Source organism: Sphaerulina musiva (genome assembly GCF_000320565.1).
Source record: "Sphaerulina musiva SO2202 unplaced genomic scaffold SEPMUscaffold_4, whole genome shotgun sequence".
Classification (NCBI taxonomy): domain Eukaryota; kingdom Fungi; phylum Ascomycota; class Dothideomycetes; order Mycosphaerellales; family Mycosphaerellaceae; genus Sphaerulina; species Sphaerulina musiva.
In genome coordinates, this window is record NW_016017386.1 from 1,342,532 (window position 1) to 1,360,463 (window position 17,932).

A 17,932-nucleotide genomic window follows, 5' to 3' on the forward strand; every position below is an offset into this window, starting at 1 on the left:
GACACCAGGCCACCAGCATGCTGCCGGTAGCCCCATCTGCCACCGCCGCACCGGCTCCGCGTGCCATCAAACGTAAGCGGGCACAGGTGTCCCACCTTCAAGACGACGACTTCGATCAGCTCGACATTGAACCGCCCAAGCACATGCAGAATACCGAGAGCAGCGATGACGAGGCTTATGGCCGCAAGGTGACATGCCCTCCACAGACAAAACATTCCGCTTCAAGCTCGACCCTCTGACATCTATTTAGCGGAGCATCAAGAAGAACCCCGTCGAAATGACGGCGAAGAAAGAGCCAAACCTGCCAAAGAAGACCAAGCCGTTTCGCTTCATGGACCTGACCGCTGAGCTTCGAAACGAGATTTACGAAGTTGCCCTGACAGAGCCTAATGGGCTCACACTCGTTACAAAGAGAGCAGGACATCGTCGCAGCATTCAGCGTGGTCCCATCTCTGTGTCGGAGGACAAGAACTACTACGGCAAGGTACGCCGTCGTCCTCCACACTTCATTCACCGACAAGAAGGCGTCCGGAGTGAGCAATACACCAATGTGCGTTCGTTGGTGCCCAACCTTCTCGCCGCCAGCAAACAAATCCGCGACGAGGGAAGCAGCTATCTCTACAAGCAAGAATTCATTCTTGCTGATACGAAAGCTCTACACTTATTCGTGGCCACCATTGGCAGTCATAATCGTCAGCTCCTGGCACGACTTACTATTCGTGGATGGACAGAAGGTACGCATACACAGATCACTGCTCCGAATGTCACACTGGCTAACGAAGTTCAACTTTCAGGAGGTCACAACTTTGGTGCGTTCACAATGCTGCAGTTCTGCCCAAATCTCCAATGTCTCTTCTTCGACTGCACTCTCAGCCGCTACCGTCTTCCCAGAGACCTTGCTCGCCAAATCTACTGTGATAGCCACCTTTTCCTCGATGCCATTTGTGTAGCACAGGGTAGACCAGATGCAGCCCTCGAGATCTTGCGATTTGGAGATTGGCATTTCAACAAGAAGCGTTCCCCATTCGACTTCCAGGTCGCGGATGGTGATCCAGAGTTCGATCAAAGCCAGAGGGATGAGTTTGATAGAGAGCTGAGAAAGCTGCTGACCACTGGTGTAAGGCGCTAGAACCGAAGAGTCAATAGAACATGCCCGGCGTGCTGGAGGAAGATACGACGGTCCGGAGCCATGTTTGCTGATGTTAGTTGCTCTAGCAAATATGGTTTCTTCTCGACAGGAGCGTACCTAAGGTAGCGACAGATCATAATAGTGACACTTCTGTCCTGATAGCACGACGGTTCTGCTCTATGAGAGGGTCTCACTCTTGCATTCAATGTCCAATGATTTCCAACGACTGCTTTGAAATCGTCCAATCTCATGCTTTATTGCGAAATTATTTGGTGCAGTACCTACATGTAGTAAGGAGCCGTCCGGTACCTATAGATCTACAGCTGGCAGTGAGTTTGACACTTGGCACTTCATGGAGCAGCTTCCTCCTTCCCGTCGTATTCAGTCTCCTACTTCACGTCACCTCATTACCTTCTAGATATTTCATTCACCAATATGCACGCATCCGGCTTCGCGAACGCCCCCGTGACCCGAGTTCTCGTAATTGCAACAGTAGTCATATCCTTCCTCGCGACACTGACTGACACAAAATACTACGCTTGGATCGATATCCGTCCGCACCTCTTTGACTACCATCAGTTCTGGCGACTGTTCACATGGCAACTATGCTATACCAACAGCACAGAAGTGCTCTTCGCAACCATGACACTATACAACTTACGAGTGATTGAGCGGCTCTGGAGCAGCAGGAAATTCGCTGTATGTCCGGACCACAAGCCACCACACTCCGACAGTCCCGCGAGGAGATATCGCTGATGGGTAGGTGTAGTCTTTCCTTGTATCCACTTATATCTACAACGCTCTTATTCCGCCGATCCTGTTGGCTGCGGTCATTCGGCCGCTGAGCCTGGGCAGGATCAACTTACCTGCCGGTCCCACGCCCATGGTCTTTGCTCTGCTCGCACAATATCATGCTGCCATACCGTACATTTACAAGTACCGTCTCTCGGGGTCGACGACAGCGAATGCGCAGGATTCTTCTACTACTGCGGGGCTGATGCTCACGTCGAAAGCGACATCGTACCTTCTACCTTTACAGCTTGCCCTTTCGCAGCTTCCAGGCTCCGCGATCACGGCCGCGGTGGGATGGGCTGTTGGGTGGGCTTACCGGAGAGAGATCCTGCCGGGAGCGACGAGATGGCGTCTGCCCACGTGGGTGCTCGGTGGAAGTGAACAGAAGGAGCGATATGATAATTTGCGGCGGAGACTGGAGGGCGAGGCTGGCACAGCTACAGGCGTGGAAACCAATACAGATGATCGGACGAGGAGGAGAGGCGTGTTGGGAGGACTGGCGGATCAGTTCAGAGGAGCATTTTGATGATCTCTAGCGGAAGGCTACGTACACTGCGGACAGCTCTCTGGACAACCACCACACGGGTGTCTGGATGAATGTTTCCCAAAAGAGACACCGAGGTCGCTCATGATGGGGAAAGATTTGTCGTTTAGACAGCCGACTTCTTGATGCCAATCATCTCGCTCTGGAGCCATTGCTGTGAGGCAGGCAGAGGGTCGGTTCTATCTGATAGGACACTCAGTCGAGGAAGGCATATCACAGATTGTAGAGATGAAGATACGATTGGACCGAGATATTTTGCAAAGCTCGACTGGTTGTATGCCTCGAATTCACGGTGCAGAGACGATTTGGCTTTGATTCTTCTGCTTTATCGTTGTATGATACCTTACCTACCTGTAGGTAAGTACCTAGGCAGTCAAGCCATAGCCATTTCTGGCAGCCTCAAGCTGCCAGCTGCCAAAACTCCAGATCTGGCGCAAAAGGTTTCCAAATCTCGAATGGGCAGCACCTTTCGGCGGGACGGATTGAAATGCTCAATCAACGCAAATTAATTGGTAGGTAACATAAAGTACTATTATCCTGTTACTCTGTTCGACCGCTTTCCATGTGTGATCATTTCAATCATTCCTCGTGAAAACCTGTCTGCTTCTTCCTGTTGTCTTCCACCTCAATCCAAGGTCGCCCCTGCGCCTTCCAGGGTTTGCGGACTTTCTTCATCACAAAGAAACGGGAGTATCCCTTCCTATGTACTCTTGGTTCACGATCGGATTGTCTAGTTGCTGATCTTCGTCCGCTCAATTAGTCTCCCGACTCCAATCACCAATACATTCAAGATCCTTATCGCCGTTGGCGAAGTCCCAGCCCACGATGAACTTGTTTTGACTACAAGCAATGATCCGGCGAGCATCGAATTGCAGCTTGAAGACACGGTTTGACTCCGATCGAGCACGACCATGGTGATGATGATGATGACCATGGTGATGGTGAGGCTGCGCTGGACCACCGGCGGGTACTTGTGCTGGCTGCGGTCCCGGCACTGGAGGGTGTGCGGCACCTGCGCCATGCGCTACTGGAACCGTTGCCGCTGCCGCTTGCTGAGCAGCGGGCTGTCCAGTAGGTGTAGCTAGTGCGTGTATGTTATTGTGAGGGTGTGCTTGAACTAGTCCAGCAGCAGCAGGCACAACTGGCTGACCAGGAGCGCCGGATTGTGCGGCATGGGTGCCATCACCAGGGGCGTTCTGACGCTGTTGCTCATCCGCTAAGGTCTGCATGTGCTGAGTTAGGTTGGCCTGAGCAGTCGCCATAGCATGTAGCTGAGCATGTGGTGGCGGCTGCTGATGATTCAGCGAGTGCTGATTCAACGCAGCATTGGCCAGAGCAAGACCATTGTGCGCCTGCTGCAGGACCATTTGAGCCTGCTGTGTCGCATTGGCCGCTGGAGCACCTTGCGCAACTTGTGACGCAGGATTGGCGACATTGACTGCAGGGCCACTCGCTGCATTTCCGATGTTGCCTCTCACTCCCTGGGGAGTACCGTGTCTAAAGGATAAGGACCCTTGGTTTAGACGCACGTTAGGCGTCCACTTGCCGGCCTTGTTCGGATCGCGCTTCCAGACAATAATCGTCTCGTCGTAAGACCCCGTAACGATCTTGGACCATCTGCTCCCCCCACCGCCCGGAGGTATCTTAGTGCCATAGCTCGCCGTGCCAGCATTGCGGGGTCGCCGTGTATGCGATGATTCGACACCCTCATCCAGGGTCCTCAAGAATTTACGGTCCGCCTCTTTCGCCTCATCAGCAAGCTCCTCGTCCGTCACCGTGTCCATGTCGCCAAATCTAGCCTGAAGCGTACGCACAAGATTGCTGTGCCCATCCAAGCACGCAACCTCGGCAGTTGTATCGTAGTCGAATATGCGCACCGAGTTGTCAGAGGATCCACTGACAATGCGGCGCCCGTCGAATTGTACACATGCAATACCTTTAGTGTGACCAGTATACTGTTTGCGGTGACTAGGCCCCTCCTTAGTTGACTGGATGTCCCACGACCTGATGGTTCGGTCACCCGAGGCTGACACAATGATGTTGTCGCTGATCTGAACTGCATTGACAGCAGCCTTATGACCATATAATGTGTCCAGAAGAGTGAAGGGCGAGAGCAAATCGGGACCGTCTGCAAATTCAGGGATCACTCGCGCAGGCATAATCGGATCATTCTTGCTAATCTCGTGCCGATTCCAGATCTTGATGGTCTTATCCTTAGAGCAAGTTATGAGATATCGGTCATCGAAGCGGAGGTTGAGGACGCTCTCAGTATGAGGTGCTGTTATTTTGTGCAGCATCTCTCCTGTTGAGAAGCGCCACACGATCACGTAATTGTCGCTGCCTCCACTGACAATAATGTCGTGCTTATCTCCGGGCCGCTCATCGAACTGCAAACACAGCACACTAGCCTCGTGGCCTTTGAGTTCCGGTATGCGTAATCGCCGTGTGTTCAAGTCCCAGCATCGAATCGTCTTGTCACGAGAGCCTGATACCAGATGGTTACCAGAATGCTGGATGGTGTATACGCACTCCCTATGACCTTCATTTTCATGATCTGGATGCGGCAAGCGGAACGCGACATACCTGCCTGTGTCCCAATTGCTTTCCAACCTCCGGCGTTGCTTGTATAGCCATGGCCAGCTGATCTTCGGATCCGGTGCGTCGTTGTTCCTTGAAGCATTTGAATTGACGAAAACACGCGGAGCCAGATCAAGTGCTGAGTGTGCTGGAGTGGAATCCCAAACAGTTTCCGATGTAGAATCCCCAGGTTCGACTGCAGTGTAGACAGAGGTAGATTCCGTGACAGCAGAGCCCTGCGATTCGGTTGTGTTGAGCAGAGCTGTAGCCTCCACCCCTTCCATGTTGCTTATGGAGTCGTCGCATGCCAGTTCTGTAGGATCGGTCGCCGGTGCTGGCCCATTTTCATCCTCACTGAATGCCTCGATCCGTGCCCGTTTTCGACTGCTTCGACGCTCCAAGCCCTGCCCTGGCCGACCACAGCGCATCATGCGCTCGGCAGCCTGCATACCCTTTTGCTTTGCCTTCTGCTCCTGCTCATGGAGCTTCGATTGCTCGAGCGCCCACCCCTCCCGATAGAAGTTGTGGCGCCACAACCGCTCATCCCGCGCAAGTTGTCGCCATGGCCGTGAAACTGTGGACGCGGTGAGCACATCCAGTGGCGACAGGTGCGAAAAGACGTTGAGAACCAGCTCATTTGGAAGGTATGCGACAGGGTCAAAGTAGATGTGTGCTGCAAGTTGCTTGTGTAACACCAGCAGGGCGGCCGTACTGAGTCTGCTCGTAAGAAACTCGAAAAGTTCTAGGGTTATGATTCAAGTCAGGTCAATTGCTTCTAGCATAGCCATGCGCACACAGCATACCTGATTGTTGGTTCGGTGTCAAAGTCGAGGCCAGATCCTTGGTGTGTTCGAGATGCGCATCGCTGCCGATGGGAAACAGACTGCTAGCATCTTCCATGGAGTCGCTGCCGGGCTGACTGTGTGTCTCCTCGGAGAAGCCCTCATCGAGCTGGATGGGCGAGCGGCTCATGCTATAAGAGGTCGTGTGATTCATTGCGCATTGACGATCGGAGTCGGAGTCGGAGTCGGAAGGGAGTGGAACTGGAAATGGAGGTGGCGACGAGCGGAAAAGAGGAAGGTCGTTGGCGTGAAGGGCGTGTATGGCGGAGGAGTGACGGAATGTTGCTTTACGGTGCGGTGCTAGCTCATCGCAGTACAGTCATCAGAAGTGAGGGTGATCGAAATGGCTGTATTCGCGCAAGAAAGATACTTTGTGTGAGATAGAATGCGCGATGTGTCCAATAAAAGATGTAAGGTGAGGTCGGGTACAAGTACGGTAGGTGTAGAGGGTGGTGAAGATGCAAGAGCAAGACAAGAGCAAGAGCAGAGGCGCTCAGGCGATGTTCTGGAACTAGAGGTAGAACTACCCAACCGAGCTTAGCCTGTTTCTCTTCCTCCCTCCCGGTCCCGTCCTCACCTAGGCTAGGCTCCTCTCTACCTCCTACACATGACTGCGTAACCCAGCTCGGACTAGCCTCCCCAATCGACATCACACCACGCCTGGCACGCCCCAGAGTTCCATGGACTCATTACGGATTATTCAGGGTCAGTGATAATAATACAGACCCTTGCCTATACCACGTTGTAAGGTGGTGGAGGTATCCTCTACTTTGGTACATAGCAACTACAGCACCCACCCATAGGAGGTAAGAGAGACTCTGAGAGAGGCACAGTACATACTTCCTAGCTGTGAGGCAGCCAGAAGCACCTCAGGTATCATTTGTCGTGGCGAACAATGCATGTACTTACGAAGGTACCTGAATGTAACAAAGCCATGACACGCACTCCTGCTTGCTGCAATGCCATTCGCAATTTCGCATCAACAACAACAACAACAGGCCGGAGAATAACAACAACAACAACAAGACCACCAACAACGACAACAACAACAGCAGCAGCAAGCACGGCCCCACGTGAGGCGCCGGCGGCGATCTGGTGGCCATGTCTGTCGCATCTGAGCGTGCACTGTATCACGAGATAGAACATACCGAATCTTTCTAGATTTCGTCCTTCGAGTCCTCTCGTCGTCGCCACCCAACCAGCACTCTTGTTGAAGATTCTGGGTCTGAGAATCTGAGTTAGTATCGGTATATCTGTACCTTAGGCGCACATGTATTGCTCAGGTGGTATGGTCGTTCTACGGATACGGTCGCATTCATTCCAGTTCGCGATCATCATTGTCATCATCGTCATCACCATCACTAAGGTACAGGTAGTGTACACTAATGATCAGGCTGTTCCAAATCGCGTTTCACCTTCACCTCTGCCCGCACTTGTAGATTCTGGGTACCTCCTCTCCTACCTCCTAATCCTCTCGTCACCTGTTTCGGGTGCGGCACACATTTGAAAGACTCAGCCTCCAGGCCAGGCGTGAAAGACAACCACGCCACCGTCCCAGCCACTGCTCGCACGCGCCCCTCACAAGTAGATACTCAAACACACAGACACCCACCGCACCCAACACACACAGAGACACAGACACACACACACCTACTCACATCCATCCCATCCTGACCGCACCTGTAGGAGGTAGTTGCTACTAGATAGCCATCTCTTCCACCGCACCGCCACCGCTCGTCTCCTGCTTCCGACCGCACGTGCATCACCTATCCACCGCACAGTCGCAGTGCCGACGCAGGGTTCGTGGTTTGTTGTAGCAGTTGTTCTGTCCAAGGTCAGGGGCTGGGCTGGGTTGGGTTGGGCTCGTACTAGTCACATAACACACTCCTACTATCCTGCATCTCGCTACTGCCCTATTATACCACTACCTACCTTACCTCCACAACACCCTCCCACCACCGACACCTCACCTCACCTTGCCTCACCCCGCCTCACTCTCCACACGCAACGCTCCTGTGCCATACCCGTCACCTTCTCAATAAGCGCCCGCGCCCGTCTCGAGACATGCTGTCTGCCGCTTAGAGCGACGGCGACATGGAAATCGTGTCGCATGGGCACCCGCATACCTTCCGAGCCCTTACTGCGCCATTCTCGACCGTCAATAACCACACTAACCAGCATCGCCGCCCCGACACCATGAGCGACGCGGCCCAGAGTCAGCTGTTGCAGTCGCAGGCACACACGGGCTCCAACTACAGCATCCAGTCGCAAGCCACCAACCGCAGTAGCAATACCACCCAGGGAACCTCGCAGTCGACCCTCTTCACCCCCCAGCCGATGCCCACCGCCAATGCCTCCACCGCCGGCATGTCCTCCAACGGCAGCCACGACGTCGTGCGATCCGACAACATTATGAACTCGGTCGCAGACGCCAGTAGCTCTTTGTTTCAAATCTGCGTCGCACTTCGTCAGCGTCTGCTGGGAGTGCCTGGCTTCAGCGAATCGCTGGCGGAAGAAGAAGAAGAGGCTGACGATGACACGGATCCTGTGACTCTGCTATGGAGGACGTTCAGGCGTGGCTATCCTCTCATGCTGCTGTACAACGCGCTGCGACCGCAACAGCCACTGAGCATGCCACAAGGAGTAAAGGAGGAGAAAAAGGCAAAGGCTGCCACCTTCAAATTCATCCAGGCTTGCATTACAGACCTCAAGATTCCCAACGAAGAACTCTTCATCATCACGGATCTGTATGGCGACGATACTACCGGTTTCGTCAAAGTCGCACGAATAGTGAATCGTGTGCTCGACGTCCTGGTTCAGCGGGGGCTTGTCGAGGATGTGCGACCTACGGCATCAGACTTCGAAGAGGCAGAAAAGGGCATCAAGCGCACGCAACGGCAACACATCGTTTCCGAATTGGTCAGGTCGGAGAGGACGTATGTGCAACATCTGGAACTCCTGCAATCCTTCAAGCATCTGGTAGAGGAAAAGGGTGTCATCCCTGGTGATGCCGTGCACGACATCTTTCTCAACCTCAACTCGCTGCTGGACTTTCAGCGGCGTTTCTTGATTCGTGTTGAACAAACAAATTGGCTACCCGAGGAAGAGCAGAACTGGGGAAAACTATTTCTACTCTATTGCGAAGCCTTCAAGGTCTACGAGCCATACATTGCGAACCAACGGAAATGCGAGAAGACTGTGATTGCAGAGTTCGGGAAGCTGCGAGAGGCTGGCGGCAGCCTTGAGATGCGACAAATGGTCGAGTCGCCAACCGCGTTGCATTCATTTCTCATGAAGCCATTCCAGAGACTCACAAAGTACCCTCTCTTGTTGGAGCAACTGCATAAGAAAGGCGATCTGGACGACGAGAGGAAGCAAGATCTCCTAAATGGTATGGAGGCTTCAACTGCCGTTCTCTCAAGGACGAACAAGGCGGTTGACCAGGAAGAAAAGCGGGAAGCTGTCCACGAACTTCAGATGAGAGTTGAAGACTGGAAGGGGCATCGTGTTGAAGGATTCGGCGATCTATTGCTCTATGGGACGTTCACAGTGCTCAAAAGCGAGAATCTTGCTAACGGCAAGGATGGCGAGCGGCAGGTAAGTTCCAGGTGCACAATTGTTGTCAACTCGCCACCCTGCATTGGAGTTTCGAGAGCGCGGAACCTGACAATCCTTATTAGTACCACGTGTACTTGTTCGAGACGATCCTCCTCTGTTGCAAGAACATTGACCCTAGCAAGCCCAAGAACAAACTTTCCAGCAAGCCCATGGTTGATAAGTTGGGAAAGCCAAAGCTTCAGCTCAAGGGGCGGATCTTTATGCAAAATGTCACGGACCTCGTGTCCCTGGCGAAACCAGGTAAGCTATCGCCATTGCACTTGGATGTGCGCACTGACAACTGGGCATGCTGGTGAGATTGCTAATGGACATGAAATCTAGGCTCGTACACATGCCAGATCTTCTGGAAAGGCGATCCTAGCATCGAGAATTTCATCATCAGGTTCACGACTGAAGAGACCCTGCGAAAGTGGGCGCAACAAATTGAAGTCCAACGTCGACGATATCGTGAAGAACGAGTATCTGGGGCTCGTCGCAGTGACAGCAGTAGTCGCGGCGGGACCAGCGCGACCGAGTTTACTTTCATGCAAAACCAGCCAACGCTTGAAAACCCATACAAGGAAACCATCGACGAGGATGATGATGACGACGATGCCGAAACGATGGTTGGTAGTGGGCAGTGGTCCAACTCGGCAGGGTACCCTAGTGGATTCTCATCAAGTAGGAACGGCAGCTCCAGCTCATTGCGCTCCCGCAGCACGACCGGCGAGAGCTCCATATCAAATCTCTCTGGATCAACCGCGAGAGCACAAACGCCTCGGCTGCCATCTGGTGGCATGCCTGGGCCTCTATCACTCCGCACGCGAGAACTCCAACAGGCAGCGCAATCGCCTGGCTCTCAAGCGGGAATGGACAGTTACTTCTCGCCAGCGACCGATTCACCCATGTTCTCAGCCTCGGCGCGGACGAGCGCTAGCTCAGCCATGTATCCTTTTCCAAGGCAGAACATGCCTCAGAATGGATACTACGAGGAGGGACATGGCGCAACACGATTTACCGCACCTGCTATGGGCCGCCAACCACCAAATGGCTATGGTCCCCCCGGCAGAGCGCCTTCAACTAGTCGGCCATCGTTTACCCCTGGAGCAGCAGGCATGCATAGTTCTGTACAATTGCCAGGCCCGAGAAACCGCTCGGCCAGCAGCCCAGACATTAACAACGCCCAGCGGATGCAGCAAACGAGAAGTGCAGGCCAACCCCCAGTGCCAGAAGTGCCGGCCTCATATTCGAATCCAAACCGTAGCCAGAACGCTTCGCCAGCATACCCCGATGGCATGACAGGACGAGCATCGCCTCAGCTTGTGCGGGATAGACAGTACTCCAACTCTTCGGAGCAGATGTCGCCCACCGAATATAATTATCCTCCTCGGCCTGGCATGATGCAGCATGCTAGCGCAAGGGCGCCTTCACGATCTCCTTTTCCACCAGCAGCAGCGGGTCCGGCTGGTTTTGTCCCACCCACGCCTGTTGATGAAGAAGGACCCATGGCCACTCCTGCACAGCTCAAAGTCCGAGTCATCTGCCCCGTGGCAGGGCAGACGTTAACCTTGGTTGTGTCGACCAATATCAGCTACCAGACTCTGAAAGATCGCATCGATGCGAAATTGCAACGATCAACGAATCTGAGCCTCGGCGATCGCGGACCGAAAGAGAACCACGTGAAGCTGAAGTATCTGGACGAAGACGACTTTGTCAGTATTCAAAGTGACGAAGACGTACAAACCGCTTTTGAGACATGGAAAGAACAGGCAATTGGAGGCCTGGGGGAGATTGAGCTTTTCTGCCAAAGATGAGTCTGCATGATCATCTTCAAGCTATACTTTAGCATCCTGGCGTCGCAACGCTGGTGGAGTGTGCCAGGCGCTTGTATTGCCCGCAAGGGCGCAGAATCATTGCAACAGGGTGTATTGCTACGCAACATCGCGTGGCCCAAGGACAGTCTTCGGTTCGTGGCAGCACACGCACTGCGCGCACAGCGCCCCAGACGTGGGGAGAAAAGGTTTCGTGCTGAAAAGCCTTGGTACTGGAAGGTGGTGCAAGGACCGATGAACGGCATGTCTGGCTTCTGCTGATGGAGGCGGACGGAGAGACGAATAGAGGGATGAGGGCTATTATTAGCCCACGAGAAGGCGCTTGCAAAGGCCTACGATGTGATGATTGTGGCACTGGGTGGAATCTGAGCAGAGCAATCCTGCGCAGAGGAAAAGGTGCAGGTTGTGAACGCTGCTCCCATCTGCTTCCGATCCAAAAGTCGATTGTTAGCCGATGATAGCTAGCTATTTAGCTGCTGCAGCATGAAACGGAGATGAGAACTCTACCAGCGACGTCGCAAACCATGGCATAGCTTGCTCGTTTGTTCAAACCTTTTGAAAAGGCCGTAGGCATTCCATAGGCATGCGTGTATACAATCACTGTGTATACCCGACCTTACCTGTACCTCCAGGTACCACCTACCTAGGCTAGGTAGGTAGCCTTGGCTGCTGTAGCACAGATGCCGGCTATTGCCGTTGGAACTAAGCAAGCTCCGACCTAGGAGGTAGGAGGTAATGTCATTCCCCATTAGCTTATACAGCGTACATGTTGCTTTCTTTCTCCGTTGCCCACCGCGTCTCTCATTATTGCCGTATCATGGGAGGGGTTACAACCATGGCTGCCACCAGCGTTGCCAATCGTCTGATGGCCTTGCCACCCCAGCTCCGGACTTTCGCTGTTCAGCAGTCTCTGGCCTCACCTCTGATCCGCCTTCCGAACGCCATGATGGGCTTCCGCTCATATGCCACCTACAACACCAACGCATCTGCTACCCCTCCTTCTCCTCCACCATCCTCCAGCTCTTCCTCGTCCTCGTCCTCGTCCTCCTCCGTCAACGCGACCGAAATCTCTCACTTCAACACCCTCGCCTCCTCCTGGTGGGATCCTCATGGCTCGTCCCGTCTCCTCCACCTCATGAATCCGCTGCGACACCAATTCATCCAGAAGAAATGTCTCATCCACACACACGATGATCTCTCTTCTCATGGAACGGCAACAGAGACAAATACGCAAAGGAAAACGAAGAAGCTGAAATTCCTCGATATCGGTTGTGGAGGTGGAATTTTTGCGGAAAGCGCAGCACGATTGGCCATGGCGGAAAGTGTGGTCGGGATCGATCCTACACCAGAATGCATTCGAGTGGCAAAGGCACATGCGAGACAGGATCCGTTGTTGTTGCAGCCGGGGAAGTTGGTGTATAAGAATGTTGCGATTGAGGAGTTGGCTTTGCCTTCTTTCTCTTCTACTTCTGCATCTAATGCCGAAGGAAAAGACGGTGAAGAAGCCGGGTTCGATGTAATATCATTGTTTGAAGTGATTGAACATATTCAACAGCCTGGGCCGTTTTTGGAAAATGTGCTGAAGCATTTGAAACCGGGGGGATGGCTGGTGGGGAGTACGATTGCGAGGACGGGGACGAGTTGGTTCACGACCAAGTTTGTGGCGGAAGAGGTGTTGAAGATGGTGCCGAGGGGCACGCATGAATGGAGTCAGTACATCAATCCGGGAGAGATGAGAGAGTGGGCGAGAAGTCGACCCGAGCTGGATGTGGCAGTCGGGAGTCCTGGGTGGCAGCAAATGGGCGTGGTCTATGTGCCGGGACTGGGTTGGAAGGTAGTGGATGGCAGTGAAGACTGGGGGAATTACTTTTTTGGAATGAGGAAGGTTGGCAGCGCAGATGTTTAGTGCATTTCTGGAGGAGGAGAAGTGTCATCCTCACACACAATACCCAGCAAAAAATAACATGCCTCCCCATGGACTATATCAATCTACAATCGCATGCATGCCAACTCCACAACCCAATAGTTGCCGCTGTAACGCAATCAACAAGCAATTTTTGCCGCTCACATGAGATGTATCTTCCACTCCCTTGACTATGCGAGAACCCTAGTCACCGCTTTTGCCTCTCTTCTTTGCTGGCTCGAGACCAACAGCCGAGTCTGCTTTTCTCTTCCGTCCATCGCCCGACTGTGCCTTTTCCAGTAGGTCCGCAGCTGCTTCGCCCTTGCCTTCCCCCGAGAGCATCTCGTTGATCGATTGGAGGAACGAGGCTTCTTCGTCCCCACTGATTCCGGCCTCGGCCAGCTTCTGTACCAGTATGGTCCTCAGGTGGTCAGGATCAATATCAATATCCCCTTCCACATCATCTTCTTCACTCTCCCATTCTCCTTCGCCCTCATCATCTTCTTCTCCTTCTTCTCCTTCTCCTTCTCCTTCTACTCCTTCTTCGCCCTCATCTTCATCGTCCATTCCTTGCTCTTCGAGTTGATCCTCGTAGACCGCTCTTGCCATGGACTTGGGCATGCGCTTACTCGCGATCAGCCCATCGGTATCTCTAAATTTTTCTCGCCAGTCAGGCAGAAGAGCGAACGAGGAGTCTCTCGATTGCACAGCAGGTGGTGACTTCTGGTAAGATGCCATGCGCACCTCTCTGCTCAAATAAATCACCGGCTGGGAGTCGCGGTCAACGGGCGCAGACGTCTTCTGTCTCTTGCTGCGCGGTGCGTTGTGAGAGTCACGCTTGCGCTTGGAACCAGACTTTACCATCTCTGCAGCATGGCTGGCATGGTCTCGACGGATGGGTGCAGGTCGTGGGCCCGAGGTATCCCAGTAGGCATCATCGCCATACTCTGCGTCGTCCTCGTAGTTATACAGATCGTCATAATCATGTTCCACGATGTCATAGCCCACGATATAGCCTGGATCCGGAATCGCATTCTCTGCTAGTTCGTCCTTCACGCCATGTTAGCACAGGCTCGGGCATGGCTCGACGGACTCATTCGCATGGCTCTCCCAAGAGAACGGCACAGGCGGCAACACGCCGACGGCTGACAGTGGGATGCGTTGGACGGATACACGTACGGCCAACTCGAAGTCATCTTCCACATAGAGCCACTCGAAACCGTCCATTTCCATATAATCGCCGTCGTCGAAGTCGTCCATGCTCACTCAGGATATGTGGACAGCGATGTTTCCTGGTCGACGCGGCAAGAGGTAGGTAGGTAAGACACCTAATGTATGCTTCCCCAGCGGGAAAGTGCGGCCAATCGGGGAGAGCGAGGGCGCAAGTGCAAGCAGGCAGACAGGCAGACAGGCAGGCGGGCAAGCAAGCAAGCAGCCGTCGATTCGGGTGACGAGTGGGAGCAAACGTGATGCGGGTGGTGGGCAGGCAGGATGTCGGATGTTGGTTGTTATGAGATCATTGTTGTCGGAGAGACCACGAACGATAGGTAATGTAGGTATATACCTGTACCTGAAGTATGTACGGACAGGCGAAAACAAGACCGAAGGAGGTCATCGGGTGACGATGACTGTGGCCGGATCATTTGACACGAACATTGCATGTGGAGGGGAACTGCCGTGTATTTCTCTCTCGGGGGTGACAGACTCTCTCTCTCTCTGGGCTCTCTTTTGATGGCAGCAGCGGGAGGAGTGAGAGAGGTGGAGGAGAGAGAGGGGGAAGAAGAGAGAAAGAAAAGAGTCCGAGCCGATGACCGATGCGTACCTAATTTACCTATCGCTACCAATCAAATTGAATCAATCACTCACTCGGAGTCGGAGCTACTGTTGGTAAAGACCGTAAGAGGAGGTACTGGTACCTACTAGATATCGACCTCGTCGCCGCTGCCATTTCGAGTGCCAGGGTCAAGGCTTCCGGAAGGACAGGCCCGGCCCGCTCGCCTCCACCGCCCGCTGCTTGGCACTTTAGTGTGGGAATCCCCCGTGTGGGGTTGGCCTTCCCATGGGACTTGGAGAGGCCAGAGATGACCGACGGTAGCCTTTGGTAGCCGATATGCTCTGCTCTACCTGCGCTCAAGCCATTCTTCACCAAATGCCCTCTTCCACCCGTTGCCCACTCACACCTCTCGCAGACATGTGAACGCTACATCAGACGTGGTCCTACTGCTGATTGTCTGTCCTGCAAACTGACCATGCGCTCGATAGCCCGGCCTCGTGCCGTCCGACCTACAGCAACCAATACCCTGGCCAAGCAAGCACGGCGATGGCAATCAGCTTCGACAGCATCGCCAGAGCCATTGCAGTCCATTCTGATAGCGAACCGCGGCGAGATCGCTCTACGGGTCAATCGAACAGCATCCCAATATGGCATCCGGACGACCACCCTGTACACCGATCCAGACCGCCATAGCCAGCACGCTTTGAGTTCCCCCTTTGCTGTCAATCTTGGATCGACTGATCAATATCTCAACGGTACTCGAATCATCGAAGTCGCCAAGGAACAAGGCTGTCAGGCTATCCACCCAGGATATGGCTTCCTGTCGGAGAACGCAGCCTTTGCAAAGGCCTGTACAGATGCTGGTATCAAGTTCATCGGGCCTCCTCACAAGGCCATTGAGGCCATGGGTGATAAGTCTCGTAGCAAGGAAATCATGACTGAAGCCGGAGTTCCCTGTATTCCTGGCTATCATGGATCCAATCAAGACCCAAAGTTCTTGGAAGCAGAGGCTGGCAAGATGGGCTATCCGGTTCTCATCAAAGCTGTGAAAGGTGGAGGTGGCAAGGGCATGCGAATTGTGATGCAAGAAGATGAGTTTCAGCAACAGCTGGACTCTGCCAAAAGCGAAGCCAGATCAAGTTTTGGCGACGATGTGATGCTTGTGGAGAAATACATCACTACGCCCCGGCACATTGAGGTGCAAGTGTTTGCTGATAGGCACGGAAATTGTGTCGCATTGGGCGAGCGAGATTGTAGTCTGCAACGACGGCATCAAAAGATCCTGGAAGAAAGTCCTGCTCCTAACCTTGCTGAGGACATCAGACAGGATCTGTGGGAAAAAGCGAGGCAAGCAGCTCTCGCAGTGGGCTACGAAGGTGCTGGCACGGTGGAGTTCATCTTCGACAACGACAGTGGCCAATTCTTCTTTATGGAGATGAACACCCGGCTTCAAGTCGAACATCCAGTGTCAGAAATGGTAACTGGTCAAGATTTAGTTCGGTGGCAGATCATCGTGGCGGAGGGCGGCAAGCTGCCATTGACTCAAGAAGAGGTTCACGAACGCATCAAGGCGGGAGGTCATGCCATCGAAGCTCGGATATATGCTGAGGATCCAAGCATGAACTTCATTCCATCAACGGGCAGATTACTTCACCTCCGGACGCCACCTGTGACAGATTCAGTGCGAATAGATGCTGGATTTGTGCAGGGGGACGAAGTATCAAGTCACTACGATCCCATGATATCCAAGCTTATTGTGCATGGACCTGATCGGAATGCCGCCCTTCAGAAGATGGTGGCTGCGCTCGAAGAATACGAGGTGGCTGGCCCAGTGACCAACATCGACTTTGTCAAAAAGTGCTGCCAGAGTCCAGATTTCATTGCGGGTGAGGTGGAGACTGGATATATTCCCAAACATGCCGAGGAGCTCTTTGCGAAACAGACTATATCCAATGAAGTCTATGCACAAGCAGCCATTGGCCTTTACGAAGCTGAACAAGCACCACGGAGCACAACGAGCGCCCCCGTTCAGCCTCTGCGATCCATGGGATTCGGATACGCCCCACAGCCACGTGAATTCCAGATTGTCGAAACATCTTCCGATCCACAGGTCACAAACGCGCCAGTCGCTGTGCAAGTGTTGAAGATCTCCCCTGACACGTACAATGTCAAGCTCAGAGGCCAATCCTATACCACAGTGTCGCACTACACTCCCAGTTCGACCACAGTTGGTGCTCTCTCGTCTTTCTATCCTCATACCCGCCTATCGACCACCATTGTCCGCGACCCAGAAACCAACCAGCTCACTCTCTTCCAGCAAGGATCTCAATACCGGCTGCACCTCGCCATACCAGCTTTCCTGCAGTCTGCTCTCGGCATGAAATCTACCGAAAACTCGGTGCTGGCACCTATGCCGTGTAAAGTCCTACGAGTCGAAGTTCAGGAGGGTCAGGAAGTCAAGAAGAACCAAGCGCTGGTCGTGATTGAGAGTATGAAAATGGAGACGGTCATTCGAAGTCCTCAGGATGGAATTGTGAGTAAAGTGGTGCATCAAGCGGGCGACATGTGCAAGGCTGGAACTGCGCTGGTGGAATTTGAAGGTGCCGAGGAGAAAGTATAGGAGGTACCTATGTAGTAGGGAGGGATTTATCGTGTCGTGCTTTTGAGATACTTCTGAAGCTCAAAATGAAAAAAAAAAAACACACATTCAAAAAAAAAAAAGCTCGGCTTCGCGTTTCGGTTTTCGACCTCGCTTGTGAAAAGCTTTCGTGGGTCTTTCTTGCGTGGATGCTGATTGTGAGAGGGCTCGGTGACATACATATACATGCAGACAACTTGAACGGTACATGTACTGGTATTCCTCAAAATTGCATCATTTTCTGCGAACGTAGAGGCAGTGACACTTCAGCTCTCTCTCTCCTCTTAGATTTCTCAGGTAATTT

The 17,932-nt window shown here is 53.2% G+C and overlaps 7 protein-coding genes across 7 annotated transcripts; 5 read left to right on the plus strand and 2 right to left on the minus strand.

Annotated features, from left to right (window-relative positions):
- Positions 1–17: 17 nt before the first annotated feature.
- On the plus strand, positions 18–1,129 carry SEPMUDRAFT_163216 (uncharacterized protein; the record flags this gene model as incomplete). Its single annotated transcript, XM_016908038.1, has 3 exons — positions 18–188; positions 251–734; positions 783–1,129. The coding sequence occupies 3 exons, from the start codon at positions 18–20 to the stop codon at positions 1,127–1,129; spliced, it is 1,002 nt and encodes a 333-aa protein (XP_016761649.1).
- Positions 1,130–1,545: 416 nt separating this feature from the next.
- Positions 1,546–2,744, plus strand: SEPMUDRAFT_163217 (uncharacterized protein). Its single transcript, XM_016908039.1, has 2 exons — positions 1,546–1,828; positions 1,899–2,744. Exons 1-2 carry the CDS (start codon positions 1,565–1,567, stop codon positions 2,445–2,447), a joined length of 813 nt encoding a protein of 270 aa, XP_016761650.1. The 5' UTR covers positions 1,546–1,564; the 3' UTR covers positions 2,448–2,744.
- A 212-nt stretch (positions 2,745–2,956) lies between these two features.
- SEPMUDRAFT_148790 (WD40 repeat-like protein) lies at positions 2,957–6,319 on the minus strand. The gene is made up of 2 exons (XM_016905148.1): positions 5,846–6,319; positions 2,957–5,784 (listed from the first exon to the last, which is right to left on the minus strand). Exons 1-2 carry the CDS (start codon positions 6,036–6,038, stop codon positions 3,218–3,220), a joined length of 2,760 nt encoding a protein of 919 aa, XP_016761651.1. The 5' UTR covers positions 6,039–6,319; the 3' UTR covers positions 2,957–3,217.
- A 1,550-nt stretch (positions 6,320–7,869) lies between these two features.
- On the plus strand, positions 7,870–11,843 carry SEPMUDRAFT_148791 (uncharacterized protein). Its single transcript, XM_016905149.1, has 3 exons — positions 7,870–9,481; positions 9,565–9,742; positions 9,824–11,843. Exons 1-3 carry the CDS (start codon positions 7,979–7,981, stop codon positions 11,293–11,295), a joined length of 3,153 nt encoding a protein of 1,050 aa, XP_016761652.1. The 5' UTR covers positions 7,870–7,978; the 3' UTR covers positions 11,296–11,843.
- A 416-nt stretch (positions 11,844–12,259) lies between these two features.
- Positions 12,260–14,936, plus strand: SEPMUDRAFT_64537 (ubiquinone biosynthesis O-methyltransferase; the record flags this gene model as incomplete). The annotated part of the gene is made up of 1 exon (XM_016909682.1): positions 12,260–14,936. The coding sequence occupies one exon, from the start codon at positions 12,260–12,262 to the stop codon at positions 13,217–13,219; it is 960 nt and encodes a 319-aa protein (XP_016761653.1). The 3' UTR covers positions 13,220–14,936.
- Positions 12,506–14,936, minus strand: SEPMUDRAFT_148792 (uncharacterized protein). Its single transcript, XM_016905150.1, has one exon. It carries the CDS (start codon positions 14,078–14,080, stop codon positions 13,421–13,423), a length of 660 nt encoding a protein of 219 aa, XP_016761654.1. The 5' UTR covers positions 14,081–14,936; the 3' UTR covers positions 12,506–13,420.
- Positions 14,937–15,400: 464 nt separating this feature from the next.
- Positions 15,401–17,847, plus strand: SEPMUDRAFT_148793 (CPSase_L_D2-domain-containing protein). The gene has a single exon (XM_016905151.1). The coding sequence runs from the start codon at positions 15,466–15,468 to the stop codon at positions 17,608–17,610; it is 2,145 nt and encodes a 714-aa protein (XP_016761655.1). The 5' UTR covers positions 15,401–15,465; the 3' UTR covers positions 17,611–17,847.
- Positions 17,848–17,932: the final 85 nt, after the last annotated feature.